This window comes from Mytilus edulis, chromosome 12 (genome assembly GCF_963676685.1).
Source record: "Mytilus edulis chromosome 12, xbMytEdul2.2, whole genome shotgun sequence".
Lineage (NCBI taxonomy): Eukaryota > Metazoa > Mollusca > Bivalvia > Mytilida > Mytilidae > Mytilus > Mytilus edulis.
In genome coordinates this window covers 2,604,082-2,621,243 of record NC_092355.1, presented here as the reverse complement: position 1 = coordinate 2,621,243, position 17,162 = coordinate 2,604,082, and the positions used below count along the sequence as shown (strand labels likewise).

Genomic DNA, 17,162 nt, shown 5'->3' with positions numbered 1-17,162 from the left:
GTTACAGAATTTCTCAGGAAACATGTTGTACATGTATATATGTGCCTGTCCCAAGTCAGGAGCCTGTAATTCAGTGGTGTCGTTTGTTGCTGTGTATCATATTTTATTTTGTTAATCATTTTATACATAAATTAGGCCATTTGCTTTCTCTTTTGAATTGTTTTGCATTCATTAGTTGGGAGCCTTTTATAGTTTACTATGTTGTATGGGCTTTGAAGGTTGTATGGTGACCTATAGTTGTTAATATCTCTACCATTTGGTCTCTTGTAAAGAGTTGTCTCATTGGCTATCATACCATAAAATTGAGAATAGAAATGGGGAATGTGTCAAAGAGGCAACAACCCCACCTCAGAGCAGACAACAGCAGAAGGTCACCAACAGGTCTGCAATGCAGCGAGAAATTCCCGCACCCAGAGGCATCCTTCAGCTGTCCCCAAACAAATATATATACTAGTTCAGTGATAATGAACGCCATACTAAACTCCAAATCGTACACAAGAAACTAAAATTAAAAATAATACAAGACTAACAAAGGCCAGAGGCTCCTGACTTGGGACAGTCACAAAATCTTCTTTTTTATATTTTCATAGTGATTATTTTCCATCCAAATATGTGCTTAGATTGTTTCTTTGTATAAGGTCCATATCTATCCCATGCAGCCTGTATGGTTAAGTACAAAAGATTAAATTTGGTTTACTAATACAAGGATAATTTAATCAGTTCAAATTAAAATCATAAAAATACTGAACTCTGAGGGAAATTCAGAAAGGAAAGTGCCGAATTAAATGGCAAAATCAAAAGCTCAAACAAATCAAACGAATGGATACCAACGGTTATGTTCCTGACTTGGTACAGGCATTTTCTTATGTAGAAAAATGGTGGATTAAACCTGGTTTTAAAGCTAGCTAAACATCTGTAAGAACATTCTCTATGAGATGGGATGCCATTTTCTATGCAAACTGAAGAAATGTTTTTTGCAAATCAGTGAATATCAATCACAAGAAATGTTATAAACAAAACAACTCAAATGATGAAATGGGATGAAAATACGATGATTTGTCAAAAAGGAGATTTTTACCTCATTAGCAGGTGATACAATGTAGGTACAACTGGATAGATTTTAAATGTTTTCAGAAACAAATGTAACAGTAACCCCACCAAAATTCAAACTTTATCTGTATTTTGTGGTAATAAGCATTGTGTATAAGCTTCATAATATTTGCTTGAGACAAACTCTAGTAAGAGAATAGAAACAAAACATTCAGCATTTATTTTCATTTGAATTGGGGCATAGTCCTAAAACTCTTACATTTGTCTTAGGGTGCTACCATTGGATTTTCACATGGGGCTAGGATAAAAAATTTGGTCCTGCATTTTTTTAGTTGTAATCTCTGTCCTACGACTCCATATTTTTTCTTCAAATTTCAATATAGCCCTCCCCCCCCCCCACATGAAAAATCATATGGTAACTCCCTTACACAGCTATTGTTTTGGTTCACACTGTAAAAATCATCATGACAATACATTTAATGTCAATACTCACTGTCCAAAACTTCTATTCTATCCAAGTTAAGATCTGTTAATATCTTCTATCACGTCTATTTCACATCCCTGTAGAGAAAAAAAAAACTTGCTCTGAAATTAAACACTCTTAATTCACTTCAATACACTTGCATTAAAACAGTTATAGTAGTTTATTTATTGCCGTACTATAATATAGAATATTTAACTATCATGTTCACCATCTAATCTGATTTGTTTGCTTTTTTTATCAGCCTGATCAGTAAACATTGTTTCAATGACAAAAAAATTAAAAAACACTGGTACACATTTTTATATAGGGGGAAGCTGAAGCCTGCTCCAAGATGTAGGATTTTCTTGCTGTGTTGAAGATTCATTGGCGGCCTTGGCCTGCTTTCTGCTCTTTTGTCGGGTTGTTGTCTCTAAGACACATGCATTCTCCATTTCCATTCTCAAGAATAGAGAAAAATTCTCCGAAAAAATAAAGAATACAAAAATGAACGTGATGAAGGGTTTTAAGTATATCAAAGGCTGGCTTGTGACCACTTGACTTGACGACAATCTATTTTTTGATATTGTAAAATGTTTTTAAAACATGTGTAGTAAATATGTATTTTAAGTATACCATATTTACTGATTTGTGAATATTATAGATTATATATGATGCAGTGTTTTAGCAGTGATGTTTAGGGCATTACCGTAAATGGCAATGGAAATGGTCACCGTGTCTGTTAGTATCAGAAATAGTCCTGTCTTACTTGTATCTATTTACAGAGGTTCCAGACATTAGCCAGAACATATGTGTATTTGGACTGTACACATATATGGTATTAAGCGTAAGTGTACTTTTTCAAAATATGCATATTGTCAGACCTTCTCCTAATATTTCGAAGTTAGTCAAGTTATTAGATACAAATGAATATTACAGATGAACTTTTAAACTCTCAAACTAATTCAATTGTAATCAAAACTTTAATATTTAAACTATAATTGTCACACTTTTTATTACTGAATACTGTATAAAATATTTTTCTTCTCTGTTGAGACAAATGAAGGAAGATTTCATATCGAATATTCTATATTTGGGGTCCAACGTCCATGAACTCTTCACTCTTTGAACTTCTTTTTGGGAACCACGTAAAAGGATCAATATATGAATCTGTTATTTTTTTCCATTGTTGAAACATATAATAAAAAGATCATAACATGACATTTTTCATATCGCATGTATTATGATCAGCCCTCGGTCAATATCAGCCCTTGAGCCATGCGGCTCTTGGGCTGATATTGAACCTAGGGCGGATAATACATGCGATATGAAAAATGCCATGTAATAATCTGATAGTATCAAATACCAGAATGCAAGTTATTATTATTGTGATAGTCAACCAGTCATATAATTCACATTTATAAAAGCTTGCAATAATTTCACATATCGTTGTCAGTATAATATATATTGATGCCACTGTCATACAAATCAGAGGTTTAAGTTAGCTAGTTTTAAAACCAGGTTTAATCCACCATTTTTTACACAAGAAAACACCTGTACCAAGTAAAGAAAATGAGTTGTTACATGTACATGTATCTATTTGTTTGGTGTGTTCGTGCTTTTGATTTTGCAATTTGATTAAGGACTTTCCTTTTAGAATTTTTCCTGGAGTATTTTTTGTGAATTTACTTTTTTCTGATTTACAATTACTCCTTTTAATATAAAATTTGAATTTTACCTCTCCAGCTCTGTTTTCCTGGATGATTTTACCAATCAATGTCAGTACTTATATATATACTTTTATTCTGAAATTAGAAAAGACATGATAGATATATAAGATGTACATGTGGTATGACAATGAGAATACTCTCCATCCAAGACACAATTTGTAAAAGAAAACCATTATACATGTTTATATAGGTCAAAGTACAGTCTTCAACAAGGAGCCTTGGATAACACCGAACAGCAAGCTATAAAGGGCCCCAAAAATTACTAATGTATTACCATTCAAACAGGAAAACCGTATTTAAATTAGTTGTTAGACAACAGAAGACCCTAGTAGGATCAAACCAAAGGCTTGAAAATTGTATTTACTGCTTCTGTTAGAATCATACAGCATTTTACGATTAAAAGTAAAATCACAAAAATACTGAACTTTGAAGAAATTTCAAAATGGAGAGTCCCTAATCAAATGGCAAAATCAAATTTATGATAAAACACATCAGACCCATGGACAGTTGTCATATTCCTGACTTGGTACAGGCATTTTTAAATGCAGAAAATGGTGGATTGAACCTGGTTTTAAAGCACTTACCCTCTCATTTGTATGACAGTCGCATCAAATTCCATTATAAGAGCAGACTGGTTGGCTAGGATTCATTATACTGTGTACGGGTAAGGGGTTCCTGTGGACTGTTACAATGTACATTTTTACCTTCTAAACATACACAATAATAATATGACTTAGCGTGTCAGTCTGTAACAAAGCAGGGTTTATATTGATATCCTGTTATCAGGCTTTCGTCCTGAATATGCATTTAATTTGCCAATGGACTTTAAACAGCAATCATTCTGTATGTGCCTGTCCCAAGTCAAGAGCCTACCCCTCTAAAACACATTTTTAATTTAGTTGGGTTTTATTACTTTATTTTGCTTCACCTTAAATATGTTATCTATGTGGTGTTTGGTGGACTGATGTCTTTTTTGCTTATCTAACTTTTGTTTCGCCACTGTGTTCAGTGGCGGATCCAGCCATTTAAAAAAGGGGGGTTCCCAACCCAGGACAAAGGGGGGGTTCCAACTATATGTTCCCATTCAAATGCATTGATCGGCCAAAAAAAAGAGGAGGTTTCAACCCCCGGAACCCCCCCCCATCCCCTGGATCTGCCAATGGTGTTGCTTGATGCAGTGTTTTCTTTGTAGTGATTTGTTGACCATTCAGCATTGTTTGTCTGTTCATCTTTTACTTTTAGCCAGGGTTATGATAGTGTTTGTTTTTTTCTTCTTAAATCAGTGGTATTCGTTTTAATACCTATTTTCACAACATTCATTGACATCGCTTATTCAATATTAACTGCTTTAACATGCACAAGATAAGGATAATTAGAAGAATCACATTCAAGTTTTAACCAATTTGATGCTATCGGTAGCTGAAAAATCACCCTTTGGCTTTAACGCCCGACGATAAAGAGCATTACATATAAAATGCGAGGTAAAAATTACTAAAATATTGAAATTTTCAATAATAATGATAATTTGGCAAAACCTTTCCGATTTACACAAAATGTCAATATATTTTTATATTACATATATGATTGTCATTGAAGATGAAAAAAGGCCAAATGGTCATGAAGGCCAAAAAATAATGCAATGTATTAGTAAAATATAAAGGGTAAAAATAGAAATGTTTCTTCTATTAATAAGTGATTTTAAACATCTGTGGAATACAACATACATGTAGAGAGCATATATGTTATTTGTATTGGGTTTCAAATTATAAACTAGTTATAAAATAAAGTCTCAATAGAATCAATTGATTTAAGGAAATTTGAATTAGCATAGTCCCAAAGGACCAACCATTGACCCATATAAACTTTAAGTGGGTCAATGCATAGTCCCAAAGGACCAACCATTGACCAATATAAACTTTAAGTGGGTCAAGATGGCAATTAGAGATTCAGGAGAATAAGATTTTAATTAAGCAGCATGAGTATAAATAAACAGATGACTTAGAAACCACTTATCTGTATGTATGGATGCTATCACGACCTGTGTTAAAATATTTACATTATTAGTAACGTATAAATCTAAAATTTAAAAGCGCCTTCAGATTTAATAATAACTGTTTATATGTACATGATGTCACCAAGCAAGAAGTTACACCACTGAACTGTTTCATAAAATTGAGAATGGAAATAAGTAATGTGTCAAAGCAACAACAACCAAAGCAAAGAGCAGAAAAACAGTCCAAGACCACCAAGGTGTCTTTCACACAGCAAGAAAATCCCACACCCAGAAGTGGGCTTTAGCTGGCCCCTAAAAAAAATGTGAACTAGTTCAGTGAAAAGTAGCACAACTATTTTTAGGGTAAAAAGTAAAATAACTAAAATACCGAACTCTGAGTCTGAGGGAAATTCTAAACTGAAAGTCCCTTAAATAATGCTTATCAAATAGCAAAATCAAAATCATAAGCTCAAACACATCAAATGAATGGATAATAACATTGAGAATGGAAATGGGGAATGTGTCAAAGAGACAACAACCCGACCAAATAAAAAACAACAGCAGAGGGTCACCAACAGGTCTTCAATGTAGCGAGAAATTCCCGCACCAATTGTTATATTTCTGACTTGGTTCAGGCATGTTCTTAAATATATATATATATATGTAGAAAATGAGTATGACTATAGATTACATGGCTAAAATGAGTATGACTATTTCCATGATTTCAGGGTTAAAATAGTTTTCTTGGGTCACATCTGAATCAGACTCAGCAGCTCATTTAAGTTCAACTTTTTGTAAATATTCACAAACAGTACATGTTAAAATATAACTTAATTACCTATTCTGTGATTTAACATATAGGATTTTTGAGGAGTGTGTCAATAAATATGAGACGTGATTATTTTCCTCATGGCATTTTTCTCATGATGTGCCGACACAATTTGGTCACAAAAATAGGATTTGTTTACCCTTCTAATTATATTCTGTGTCGCTCATATGTAGATATTCTGAAGTAATAATGCACTACAATACTACTTATCTTACCACAATTTTCATTGAATTCTATAAAATATCTAATATTTTGAATTTTTGGAGCGTACTAGTCTTTCTGAAATCAGCCTGGTGACTTCGTAGGTGGCGCAACGAACTATGGGGGAATAGACATCCGGGTGCTTCCGTCAGGTCAACAAACTTGTAAACAGAAGAAAAATGAGTTTAAAAATGAAGTTTTTAGCCAGATTTTTATCGGTAAACATGAAATGAACAATTTATAATTCATAAAGACATGTTTAAAGCTATTCAAATCATTTCAAAAGTAAAAATTTCCCATAAATATTGATTTGACTCATTTGATTATCTCCCCTTCAACAGGTGCCCCTGGTTGATCTGTTAATTTCACAGTTTGAGATGCCAGAGAAATGCCTGGCTACAGCATGATAAGATGGCCACATGTGATTTCAATGATTTTTAACACATCAATATAGATAAAGTTTGGCATCCAATGAAATGTTCTAATAAAAATAAATTTAAATTCTGAGTTTTTAATTTTTACAATAAGGGAAGATTCTCATAATTTGGTATTATCAGAGACATTATAATACAATATATTATGTATTATATGTCTCTGATATTATATTATTCCTACAAATGGATATCATTTCCCTAAAACCAATGATCTGCAGTGGTAAAGCAAAAAAATGAACAGCGACATTTATTACGCTCAAAGAAACCTAGTTCAAATAATTGTGATTGAGGTCTTGAAAGGCTATTTAATTTTTTGCTTTAAAAAAAAAATCATGTTTCTTTTTGGAATTTATAAAAATAAAAATAAAAGCAGCGCTCAGAAGATTTCATCATAACCTAGAATATATCTGGTTAAAAGTAAATTTACGGATTTAATTTTTTTTATTTTGGAGGTTTTTTAATTTCAGTTCTTACATATTGTCTTATTCAAACTTTGGTTTTTCAAGTAGAAATGCTTCCGTTTACATAAATGTGTATTCCATGAGAGCTATTATAATGAAAATGTGCAATTTCAGTTTTTATCACTGTAAATTTAAACTTTCTTTGGTCTAATGCACAAAATGATCCATTGGAACCTCTAGCTCACAACCTTTATGACATGTTGATTTAGAAAAGACGAAATATTTTATACATAAAATCATAACAACACACATTGTATTAGCTCTTTATTGTCCCAAATCTATATAACGTGTGAACTAATTAAACGAAAACTAATCAAATTTTTTAATCAACACCAAATTCTCTAAATAACAAAATATTATTCAGGTGTTGTCAATGATGACAACTTGTCATTAAGTGTTCAAGTTTGTACTTTGAATTATACATTGATATACAAATAAGAAGATGTGGTATGATTGCCAATGAAATGACATAACTCTACACAAGAAACCAAATGATATAGAAGTTAACAACAGTAAGTCACTTTATGGCCGTCAACAATGAGCGAAATCCATACCATATAGATTATTGTGTGAGAAATGCTGTTCAAGGAAACCTCATACTCCCTAAACCAGAATTGTGCAAAAAATCTTTTATGTTTTCTGGACCATTCTTGTGGAATAATTTGCCAATACCGTTAAGAAATATTACAAATGACTTGATTCTTTCAAATTCCAAATTACAGATCATTTATTGAAATCCACCTATAGCTAGCTTTATGAATGATATTGAAAACTGATTATGTCATCATGTTTATTTTTTCCTAACATTTTATCAAGTTGTATTGAATGTTATTATCATACTTGACTTTTTATACTTATGTATGCAATGTATTATCAACTATATGTTTGCATTTTGTTTGATTTTTCATGATGAGGGCCTCAGGGAAGTATTAGTTATAATGCTAACCATTCTAGATGAGAGCCTCAGGGAAGATTAGTTATATAACCATGATGTGGGCCTCAGGGAAGATTAGTTATATAGCTAACCATGCTAACTGTGTAACCCTCTTAAAATAAAGTATTGTTGTTGTTGTTGTGCCAATTCTCCATTTCTTGTAGTCTTTTGAGATAGATAGAAGAAGATGTGGTATGAGTGCCAATGAGACAACTCTTCATCCAAGTCACAATTTATAAAAGTAAAACCATTATAGGTCATAGTACAGTGTTCAGAGCCTTGGCTCACACCGAGCAGCAAGCAATAAAGGGCCACCAAAAATTGCTAGTGTAAAACCATTCAAAAGGGAAAAACAATGGTCTAATCTATTATAAAAAAACAGGAAACGAGAAACACTAATTACAAACCACATCAACAAACAACAACTACTGAACATCAGAGCATAAATGTTTGAACACAATCAAACAACAAGTATATACATGTTTTTATTGTAAATTTGTTTTACAGAAGATAATCATGTAAGTAGCTTCAGAAGAAACCATACTAGCCTTAGAGATCACAGTACAATGTAGATGGCTTCTAGCATGTCCAGTGGTAAACATTTGTTAGCAGATTGGGAAATTTTCTGTCCAATTGGTCCAAGTCTTGCCTTCCATGTTGGAGCATGTATTGGTAAGAAATTATAAAAATAAGGAGATAGCAATTAATGGTAACTGTACAACCTTTAACAATGAGCAAAAACCCATGCTGTATACATGGTATAGTCAGATATAAAAGGCTCTGGATTTAGATTGAAAAATGTAAAACAATTCACAGCAGAAAACTTATGGCCTAACTTATTAAAATTCAATTTATATAAAACAAATATGACAAACATGAACAAAACAAATTATTGTCTAGTTATGGTCATGGATTAAACCAAGGATAATGATCTGACCGGTGTTTTGTTTTCCACCAATTTATAACTATGTAAAATAATTTTGTTCACATTTACCAAACTATGTTAGAATTATGGCCCTTGAACTGAGATAGGTTTAGGTATCATATGCAAAGGCAATATTTTAAGGTATCTTGCCTTTCATATAATTCTCAGAAATTTACATTTGATAAACAATTAGGCAGCAGGAGGGGACTTTCCAACATATGAAAATGTACACCACAGATAAGTTTGGCATAAGATAGGGAAGGAATAAAATTGACTGCAAACGTCCAATTATTATTATATGAATCAGAATATTTAAAGTCATTGGTTCATTATAATTGTCACTTTCTAAGCCATATATTCATATATAAAATGTCTTAGCTGTATTACATGTATAGATTGCCTTACTTATTCCAGATTAATAGCATCATTCAATTGACATTTGATTAAGGTAGATAAGTAAGGGATGTTCTCTCTATGTTCAAAACCCATTGGAGGCATTAGGCTGTTTTCTGATCTTTGCTCAGGTTGTCTTAACCACATAACACATTTCCATTCTCTATTTTATTACTCATACAGTACAGGTAGGGACTTATTTTTATGGATGCCTTAATCCGTCTAGATGTCAGACTGGTCGGACAGTTGTCCCAGTGTAATAAACACCTGCTGTGCAATATCCAAGTGGAAGGTCGTAAATCAATCTGTTCCAGCTTGATTAGAATTAAATTTTACCTGTACAGATATATTAGTATTTATGGAGGATAGATAAATGTAAAATATTGTATTGTATTCAAAGAGAAAGAATTAAAATTAAAATTAAAATTAAATATAAAAAATAAAATTAAAATTAAATATAAGAATAAAAATTAAAATTAAATATAATTTTATTTTTTTTATAATTTGAAAATGAAATAAAGACGATTTTTAACAATATATTGTGTTGCCAATTATTTCAATAGTTTTGTGCCAATAAACTATTTTGTATTTGTATTTGTAAACCGTAAATATTTCATCTAATTCAAAATAATAAGCCTAATAACAACCAAGACTGTTTTCAATAGAAGTTTAAATCAAATTGTTGAGACTTCAATCCCGTAAATTATACGAGTTTTCGTTGATGGTTATATTATTTCCCGCTTTTAACGTCCTGTTCCTTCATATGTTATTATAAGAAACTCAATTTTAAGTATAAGGCCAACATATCGTATTTATGAAATATGTATAGGCATTGTGAATTAAGTTATTTTCCTTTTGATACAACTTTCCCCGTCGGAGCCTCTACATCTATTCACACCTGTCAATCATTTCTCGCAAGTGAAACATTTTGGTCAGACAGATCACTCGTGCTTTCTATTTTGACATATTTCCCGTTAATCTCTTGGAAAGTCAAAAATTGTTTTCCCTTAATACAATATTTATAACGCCGAGATCATATTTCGATTCCTATTTTTTTTATTTTTTTTAAAATTGTTGACACTCGGATATAAATATGCCTTTCTATTTTCATGTCTGAAATATTTTATGAAAATCGCCGGTGTTATAAATATATTTTACAAATTGTATCAAATCGATACACGTAAATCAAAGTTTAACCTTATATAGTTTATTGACTAAATGCACATTTATACCCCAATGGGGTTGAAGGCTAGTCGTACTAGTCATGATCAGCTGTCTTTACTTTTTCGTCGTACTTCTAGTCATTCTAAAGCTCGCGCAGTCAGTATGATTTTTTAAATCGATGTTGTATTATTTCCGAAGTTTAAAGGAGGTCTCCAAATAGATTATTTAAATGGGAATCCGGGAAATGACTGATAAAAATAAAACAAAAAATAGTTAAAGAAGACTAAATCGTGTTTTGATTATACATGTATGTAAATCGATTAAATTTCTATTCTGGTAAATCGATCAAGAGCCTCAAAACTAAAACACAATACTGTCAATCATTCCACATCAAATTTAATCATGAATGAATTTTCCCACGGTCGGTCAGTAAGGTCACCTGTGTTTACTGTTACGACATTTCCCGCCATATAAAAATCTCGTGCAGTGGACAAAATCGATCTTAATATCTTTTATTAGCATTCAATATTATTGCGAGTGGAGTCAAGTTAAAGTTCAACCACGTGCACACGCTGTTGATCACTGATATGTGTATCATGGAATTGTCTTTTCACGGCAATTTTTTCTTTTAGATTGCTATAAAAAAATATAACATACAAGTTTCCCTTTTTACATGGATTGTGCGTAAATTAATATTATGCAATTAAGTTTGGGATTTTGGGATTAACCCTTTCGGGATCTGGGAATTCTTTTTTCGCGATGTCGGGATTTAAATTTATTTAAATTCGGGACCTTGAGACTTCGTGTTTTTAAGCCCGGGATTTCGAGATCCGGACCCATTTTACCCCCTACCCCCAAATGCAGATCAATTATATTAATTTAGCATAATGAACAAACACGGAAATCTTAAAATAAACTTATGCCCGGGAAGAACCAATATTTTCTTCTAGTGTTATTATTTGCGTTCTATTTTAGTCATACATCACCAACTTTCGGACAATATTTGTTTACAGTAAAAAGTAAAAACTACAAAGAATCATCAAGCTACTAATAATATACAAGTGTTGCTCACTGTAATTATTTTTATCTCGGAACTGACACAACAGACTGAATATTAAATACAAATTATAGAAATATTTTGCATGTGACCGCGTCAAACTAAAACGTACGCAGCAGCACTTGAGACAGCATTCTGCTAATCAATGGATTTACGTGGAAAATAAATCAGTATAAAATTAAAAATAACCGTAAGCTTCAAGAAATAGAATACATGTAAAAATATATATGTTTAAAAAATTTATGCAAACAAATAAGAAAAAGATACAAAAAAAAAAAAACCGAAAAGGAACATAAAATAAAAATAATTTTTAGGAACAAAGAAAATAAATATTAACAGTTGAAATATCAAAACCATAATTTACAAAAATAGGCTATCCCAGTACTTCACCTGTAAAAATATTTTATGTCAAATACGATGTAGAACTAATATAATCAATAAAGTGACTGAGAGGTTAAAATTACAGGTAATCTTATTCTGAAATCAGTGAACCGTAATTCTAGCAACACGGATAAAGATGAAAGGACCATTCACACCTGGATCTGTTGTTTAATGAACATACTACCTACCATAAAAATGTCGGATTATTCATATCCGACTAGACGGACTAAGGCATCCATAAAAATAAGTCCCTACCCGTACTGTATATATGTTTTTTTGTAATTTTTTATAGGTCGATTTCTGTATGTCCATGGAGGTCGGGTAGACAGAAACAGCATAGAGGCTTCAAACAAGTTACACTGCTTGAACTTTGACACCATGATCTGGAACGAGGTCCGGGTACCAGGAAGTCCGGCACTAAGTCATCATGCATGTGTTACCATTGACGACAGATACCTGCTCCTGATTGGTGGTTGGGATGGGAAGGCGAGGACATCAAAAGTCTTTATATTTGACACTTTAGAATGTAAATGGTTATATCCATCATCTGAGGGGTTTCCATCTGATGCAGGGTTGAGTTCACATACAGCAACACTGTTAAATAACGGTAAAGTTCTAGTCCTTGGTCGTGAAGGTCCGTTACGCATGCAACCAGATGATAAAAAACATGGTAATGCTTACATGTTAACTGGTAGTGTAGAATCTGGAAAATTTATTTACTCAGAATACAGCCGCGCCACAGAATCTAGGTCAGGTCATACAACAAATTTCATTGGTCCTAGATTATACGTACTTGGGGGTCGAAATGATGAACTTCTGGAAGTTCACAGCGGTTACAGAAGTGGGTCACCTGATAATGAAAAAGCAGCAGAATCATTTAAAAGAATCATCAGAAGGCTTAAACCTATGGATAAAATGCCAGGTGGACGCAGGCATCACATAGCTCTAGAATCTTCTGGTGCCATACTCATACATGGAGGGGAAACATTTGATGGGAGAAGTAAAATTGGGAAACCAGTTGGGGATATGTTCATCATGACGGACAAGCCTAGTATTAATTTTTACAAAATAGGCGAGAGTAAAATTGGGCGTTCTGGCCATATTTGTTGTGTAACCAAGGATGAAAATATTCTGATACACGGTGGCTTTGGTCATAAAATCATCCATGGTGATACTAGATGGTTAGACTTTAGAGTATAGATACTTATAGGGCTCATGATAAAATACCTGTGTTTCTGCTATGTAATAGTTGATTGGCAATCATTTCATACCTGCCAACTTTTTGAAACGCCCATGGGGTTTTTACGTGCACGATGACTCTCGTAGTCCTACAAAACCTTGAAGAGGGTCTTCAAATGTATTTTAATCATGTTTTTTGGCATCTTCATACTTTTACAAGCAATAAGCTATTGTAAAATCAGTTGTTTTGTTTAAAATTGTGAACAAAATTGCTCTTTCAAAATTTCTATTTGGGAGCCTCCATGGGGGAAATCCCAGGCAAATAGTGACAGTTGGCAGGTATGTCATTTTATTTTGTTAAATTTTTATGACTTGAAAATGACTGGTTTCAATTTGAGAAGTAGTCTACCTTTAATAGTGCTTGTTCAAAAGTGCCCACAAAAATATCTAAGATTGAAGGTAGTGTTAGCGGAAAACGGGAGTATTTTTTATTAGGCCCAACAGTAAAGTCAATGAAAATCATGTAAACAAAATTGTAAACCCAGGGTACTAAAATTTTTAATTGCAAACAATAACTTGAATAATGTAATAGTATAGATATATGTTTTCATTGCCTTCATATTTTGGCTAAGTTTAAATATAATATAAAAACAAAATTAAAAATAATGGAAAAAAATTACTTACCAAGTGTTGATATATATATGTAGAATGCTCTTTAATAAGATTTGGTCAGAATTTCATCCTCTGTTGCTTGGAGGTATGCCTGTACATCATTTTCAAAATAATGATCAAAATTTTGGTTTTTCATGTTTTTGCAATACAATGTACATTTTCTAGAAATAAGAAACTTTTTTTATTTATCCAGAGTTGTGATATATATGTTGCAATGTGTACAAGTTGTAATGTTGTACAAATTTTAAATTGTACAGTGTTTTTGTACAAGTTATCAGTATTTTGTGAATCTCTTTACATAATTGGATAAAATGAGCACAGTGTCTATGATGAAGCTTATCACTGTTTTATTTCCACAACTACATGCTACAGTTTTGTAAATAGTACTGACACAAAGTTAATATAAAAACACTAAAACATATTTTGAGGACATAGAACTTGGTATTAGTAAAAAAAGTAAAAATATAATTCAAACCAAGCAGGCGTCTTTGTTTGTGATTTTATGACATACAGGACAGTGCTTAATATTAGGTTGAAGTATATAAATTTGTGTTTTAAACACAGAACTGAATAATTATTGAAGATACACTTGTATCACCTTGTGAAAGAAAGTTTGTGTCAAAATACTTATAACTTGTACAAAAACTCTGTACAAATTATAATTTGTAAAAAAATACAACTTGTACACAACATATAAATACATATATATGTTTAACGGTACACAACATATACATATATATATATGTTTAACTGTACACAACATATACATATATATGTTTAACTGTACACAACATATACATATATATATATATGTTTAACTGTACACAACATATACATATATATATATATATATATATGTTTAACTGTACACAACATATACATATATATGTTTAACTGTACACAACATATACATATATATGTTTAACTGTACACAACATATACATATATATGTTTATATGTTTGAATCTCAGGGTATAAATGATGACAAAGCTGTGATATAAAAAGACTTTTGTAAATGTCATGTATGTGTACAATTAATTTCTAAATATATGTTTTACAATTACAGAGGTGGATTTAGGGGGGTGGGCCTTTTGAGAAAAAAATTCGGTTGCTTATATAGGGAATCACTGAAGCGTGACGAAATCGGGCCCCCTCTTAGGCAGCCAGTGGGCCCCCACATGAAAATTTCTAGATCCACCACTGAATTATTTGCTTCTGTAAAAAATGGTATGGCAAATATTTCAGCCATTGGCCTTTTTCAATTTCTTTATAACCCAATTATATAACTAGAGTCTGAAATGACTATAAAAATAATTTAATTACAACAATAATGTTTAAGTGTTTCACATTTGAATTTCTATATCACCTGAAAAAATGTATCTTCTTATTTCCTACATTCTAGCATATAAACAACTATGGTAGGTTGTTAGGTAAAATGATTTATGTAAAATATATAGGGAAGTTATAGATGAAGTCCTTATTTATTTTATTTTTAAGGCGAGATGTAAATTGTGTGTTTAATCTCCTGCATACTTTTTACATAGTGTATGTTCTCATTTTAATACTAGTCATTTTAATGTGGTACCAAAGCTAACAAAGTTAGTGAAGAGAAGTCTTGTTCCTAAAATTGAAGTGTTGTTTTGTTTTTAATGTTTTTGTCTAATACATTTTTTGTTCATTTTTGGTGTGCTGTTTTGTTGCTAGTTTCAATGTTTAAAAAGTGTATTTTTTATACATACCTATAAAATTGAGCATGTCAAGAGATTATTTAATAATTTATATTTGGAATGTAAGAGTGGAGGTGGAAGTTGTACTATTCAAAATTATATACTGTCAAACCTGAATATATATATAAAGGCTATCCTTCAGAAGCAAATCAATGGTCCAAGACAAGGCTACCAGTGTCCAAATTTAAAACTAGATGTGTCAAAGCGACAGGAATGGCCCTGTCTCAAAAAGTTGTAAAATCTGCAATTTTAATATCACATGTGGACACAAACATGATGGTAGTCTCACATATAAAAAATCTGCTCAAAATCTGGAGGCTTATAGAAAAATATCCATATAACTGCAATTTTCAACAATTTTCAAAGTTGTAAACCCTTAATTTTAGCAGAACGAAACTTAAACTTGATCTGTAACTCATCATGGTTAGCTCACATACCAAAAATCTGCCCAATATCTGAAAGCGTTTAGAAAAAGAGTCTGTATAACTGTGATTTTCAACAATTTATCAAAGTTCAAAGCCCGTAATTTCGGCAAAAGTTTGTGGAGCGGAACGATACTTAAAGTTGATTTGTAACTCATCATGGTTAACTCACATACCAAAAATCAGCCCAATATCTGAAGGCGTTTAGAAAAAAAACTCTGTATAATGGTTTGTTGCGTAATGACAGAATTACCGAATGACGGAATGACTGACAAGGGTAAAACTATATGGCACTGACAACTTCGTTGAGGGGCCATAAAAAACATTTTATATAGCAAAAATATGTTTTGCGGTCATATATTGGTATCACGATGTCGTTGTTAGAAGACACTTAGTTGCCGAACATTCTGAATCTAACCATGTATTTCAATTTGGGATATTAGACTGTAATAGGTAAATGTCCAATTTAAAATTTTTGAGTTCTTAGACTACATTCATTCTGTGTCAGAAACCTATGCTGATTCAAATATTTAATCACAATCCAAATTCAGAGCTGTATCAAGCATGAATGTTGTGTCCATTCTTGCCCCAACTGTTGAGGGTTTCGACCTCTGTGGTCACTTCAAGCTACGCCCTGCAGAGCATTTTATTTCTTATGATTTCATGCCAAAAAGAAGATATTTTTCAGATCATATGCCCTCTTCACCCCATCCCTTTGCATTCATAACTGCCCTTTGGAATAACTGATTTATAAAAGATTTTATCCCTAAATAGAGGTTCAAATTGCATAGATATTACCACATTTATGAATTACAGGGGGACAAGACAGGTTTTTGCCAAAATACAGTAGCTTTTATATAAGGTTTGACTGCTAATGTATTTACCATATATATTTATCTATTTTGTAAACTAAAAATAAACTGGAAAAACATTTAAAGAGAGTTTAATTTTGAAAACATAGCTCTTGAAAAGAAATGATAATCTTATTGCTTGTGATAATTGCAGTCATATCAGAATTAATCAATTATTTATTTTATTTATTTATCAGAAATAGACAATCCTATATATTTACTATATATTGTTTTTTACAGTCAATATTTATTTTGTATTCTTTACTCTGAATTATACCAATAAAGTTTATTTTCTATGA

The 17,162-nt window shown here is 31.9% G+C and overlaps 2 protein-coding genes across 3 annotated transcripts in view; one reads left to right on the top strand and one right to left on the bottom strand.

The window, feature by feature from the left end:
• LOC139499437 (early endosome antigen 1-like) overlaps nucleotides 1-6,389 on the bottom strand; it is an 18,114-nt gene extending 11,725 nt beyond the window's left edge. The window contains exons 1-3 of the mRNA XM_071288113.1: nucleotides 6,278-6,389; nucleotides 3,249-3,315; nucleotides 1,544-1,611 (exon numbers count right to left, since the gene is read on the bottom strand). The gene's annotated coding sequence lies outside the window, so the exon portion shown is untranslated. The remainder of the gene's footprint in view (nucleotides 1-1,543; nucleotides 1,612-3,248; nucleotides 3,316-6,277) is intronic.
• LOC139499438 (kelch domain-containing protein 9-like) lies at nucleotides 6,373-17,162 on the top strand. 2 transcript variants are annotated; one of them, XM_071288114.1, is made up of 3 exons: nucleotides 6,373-6,481; nucleotides 8,600-8,764; nucleotides 12,305-17,162. In XM_071288114.1, the coding sequence occupies exons 2-3, from the start codon at nucleotides 8,665-8,667 to the stop codon at nucleotides 13,210-13,212; spliced, it is 1,008 nt and encodes a 335-aa protein (XP_071144215.1). In that variant the 5' UTR covers nucleotides 6,373-6,481; nucleotides 8,600-8,664; the 3' UTR covers nucleotides 13,213-17,162. The 2 variants fall into 2 exon arrangements, with proteins under 2 accessions (XP_071144215.1, XP_071144217.1); XM_071288116.1 differs by lacking the exon at nucleotides 6,373-6,481 and adding an exon at nucleotides 6,602-6,684.

Excerpts from the sequence above, each read along its gene's own strand:
- LOC139499438 (XM_071288114.1), top strand. The coding sequence starts at position 8,665 with ATGGCTTCTAGCATGTCCAGTGGTAAACATTTGTTAGCAGATTGGGAA. Across the intron at positions 8,765-12,304 it reads CCATGTTGGAGCATGTATTG|GTCGATTTCTGTATGTCCAT; the intron begins GTAAGAAATTAT and ends AATTTTTTATAG.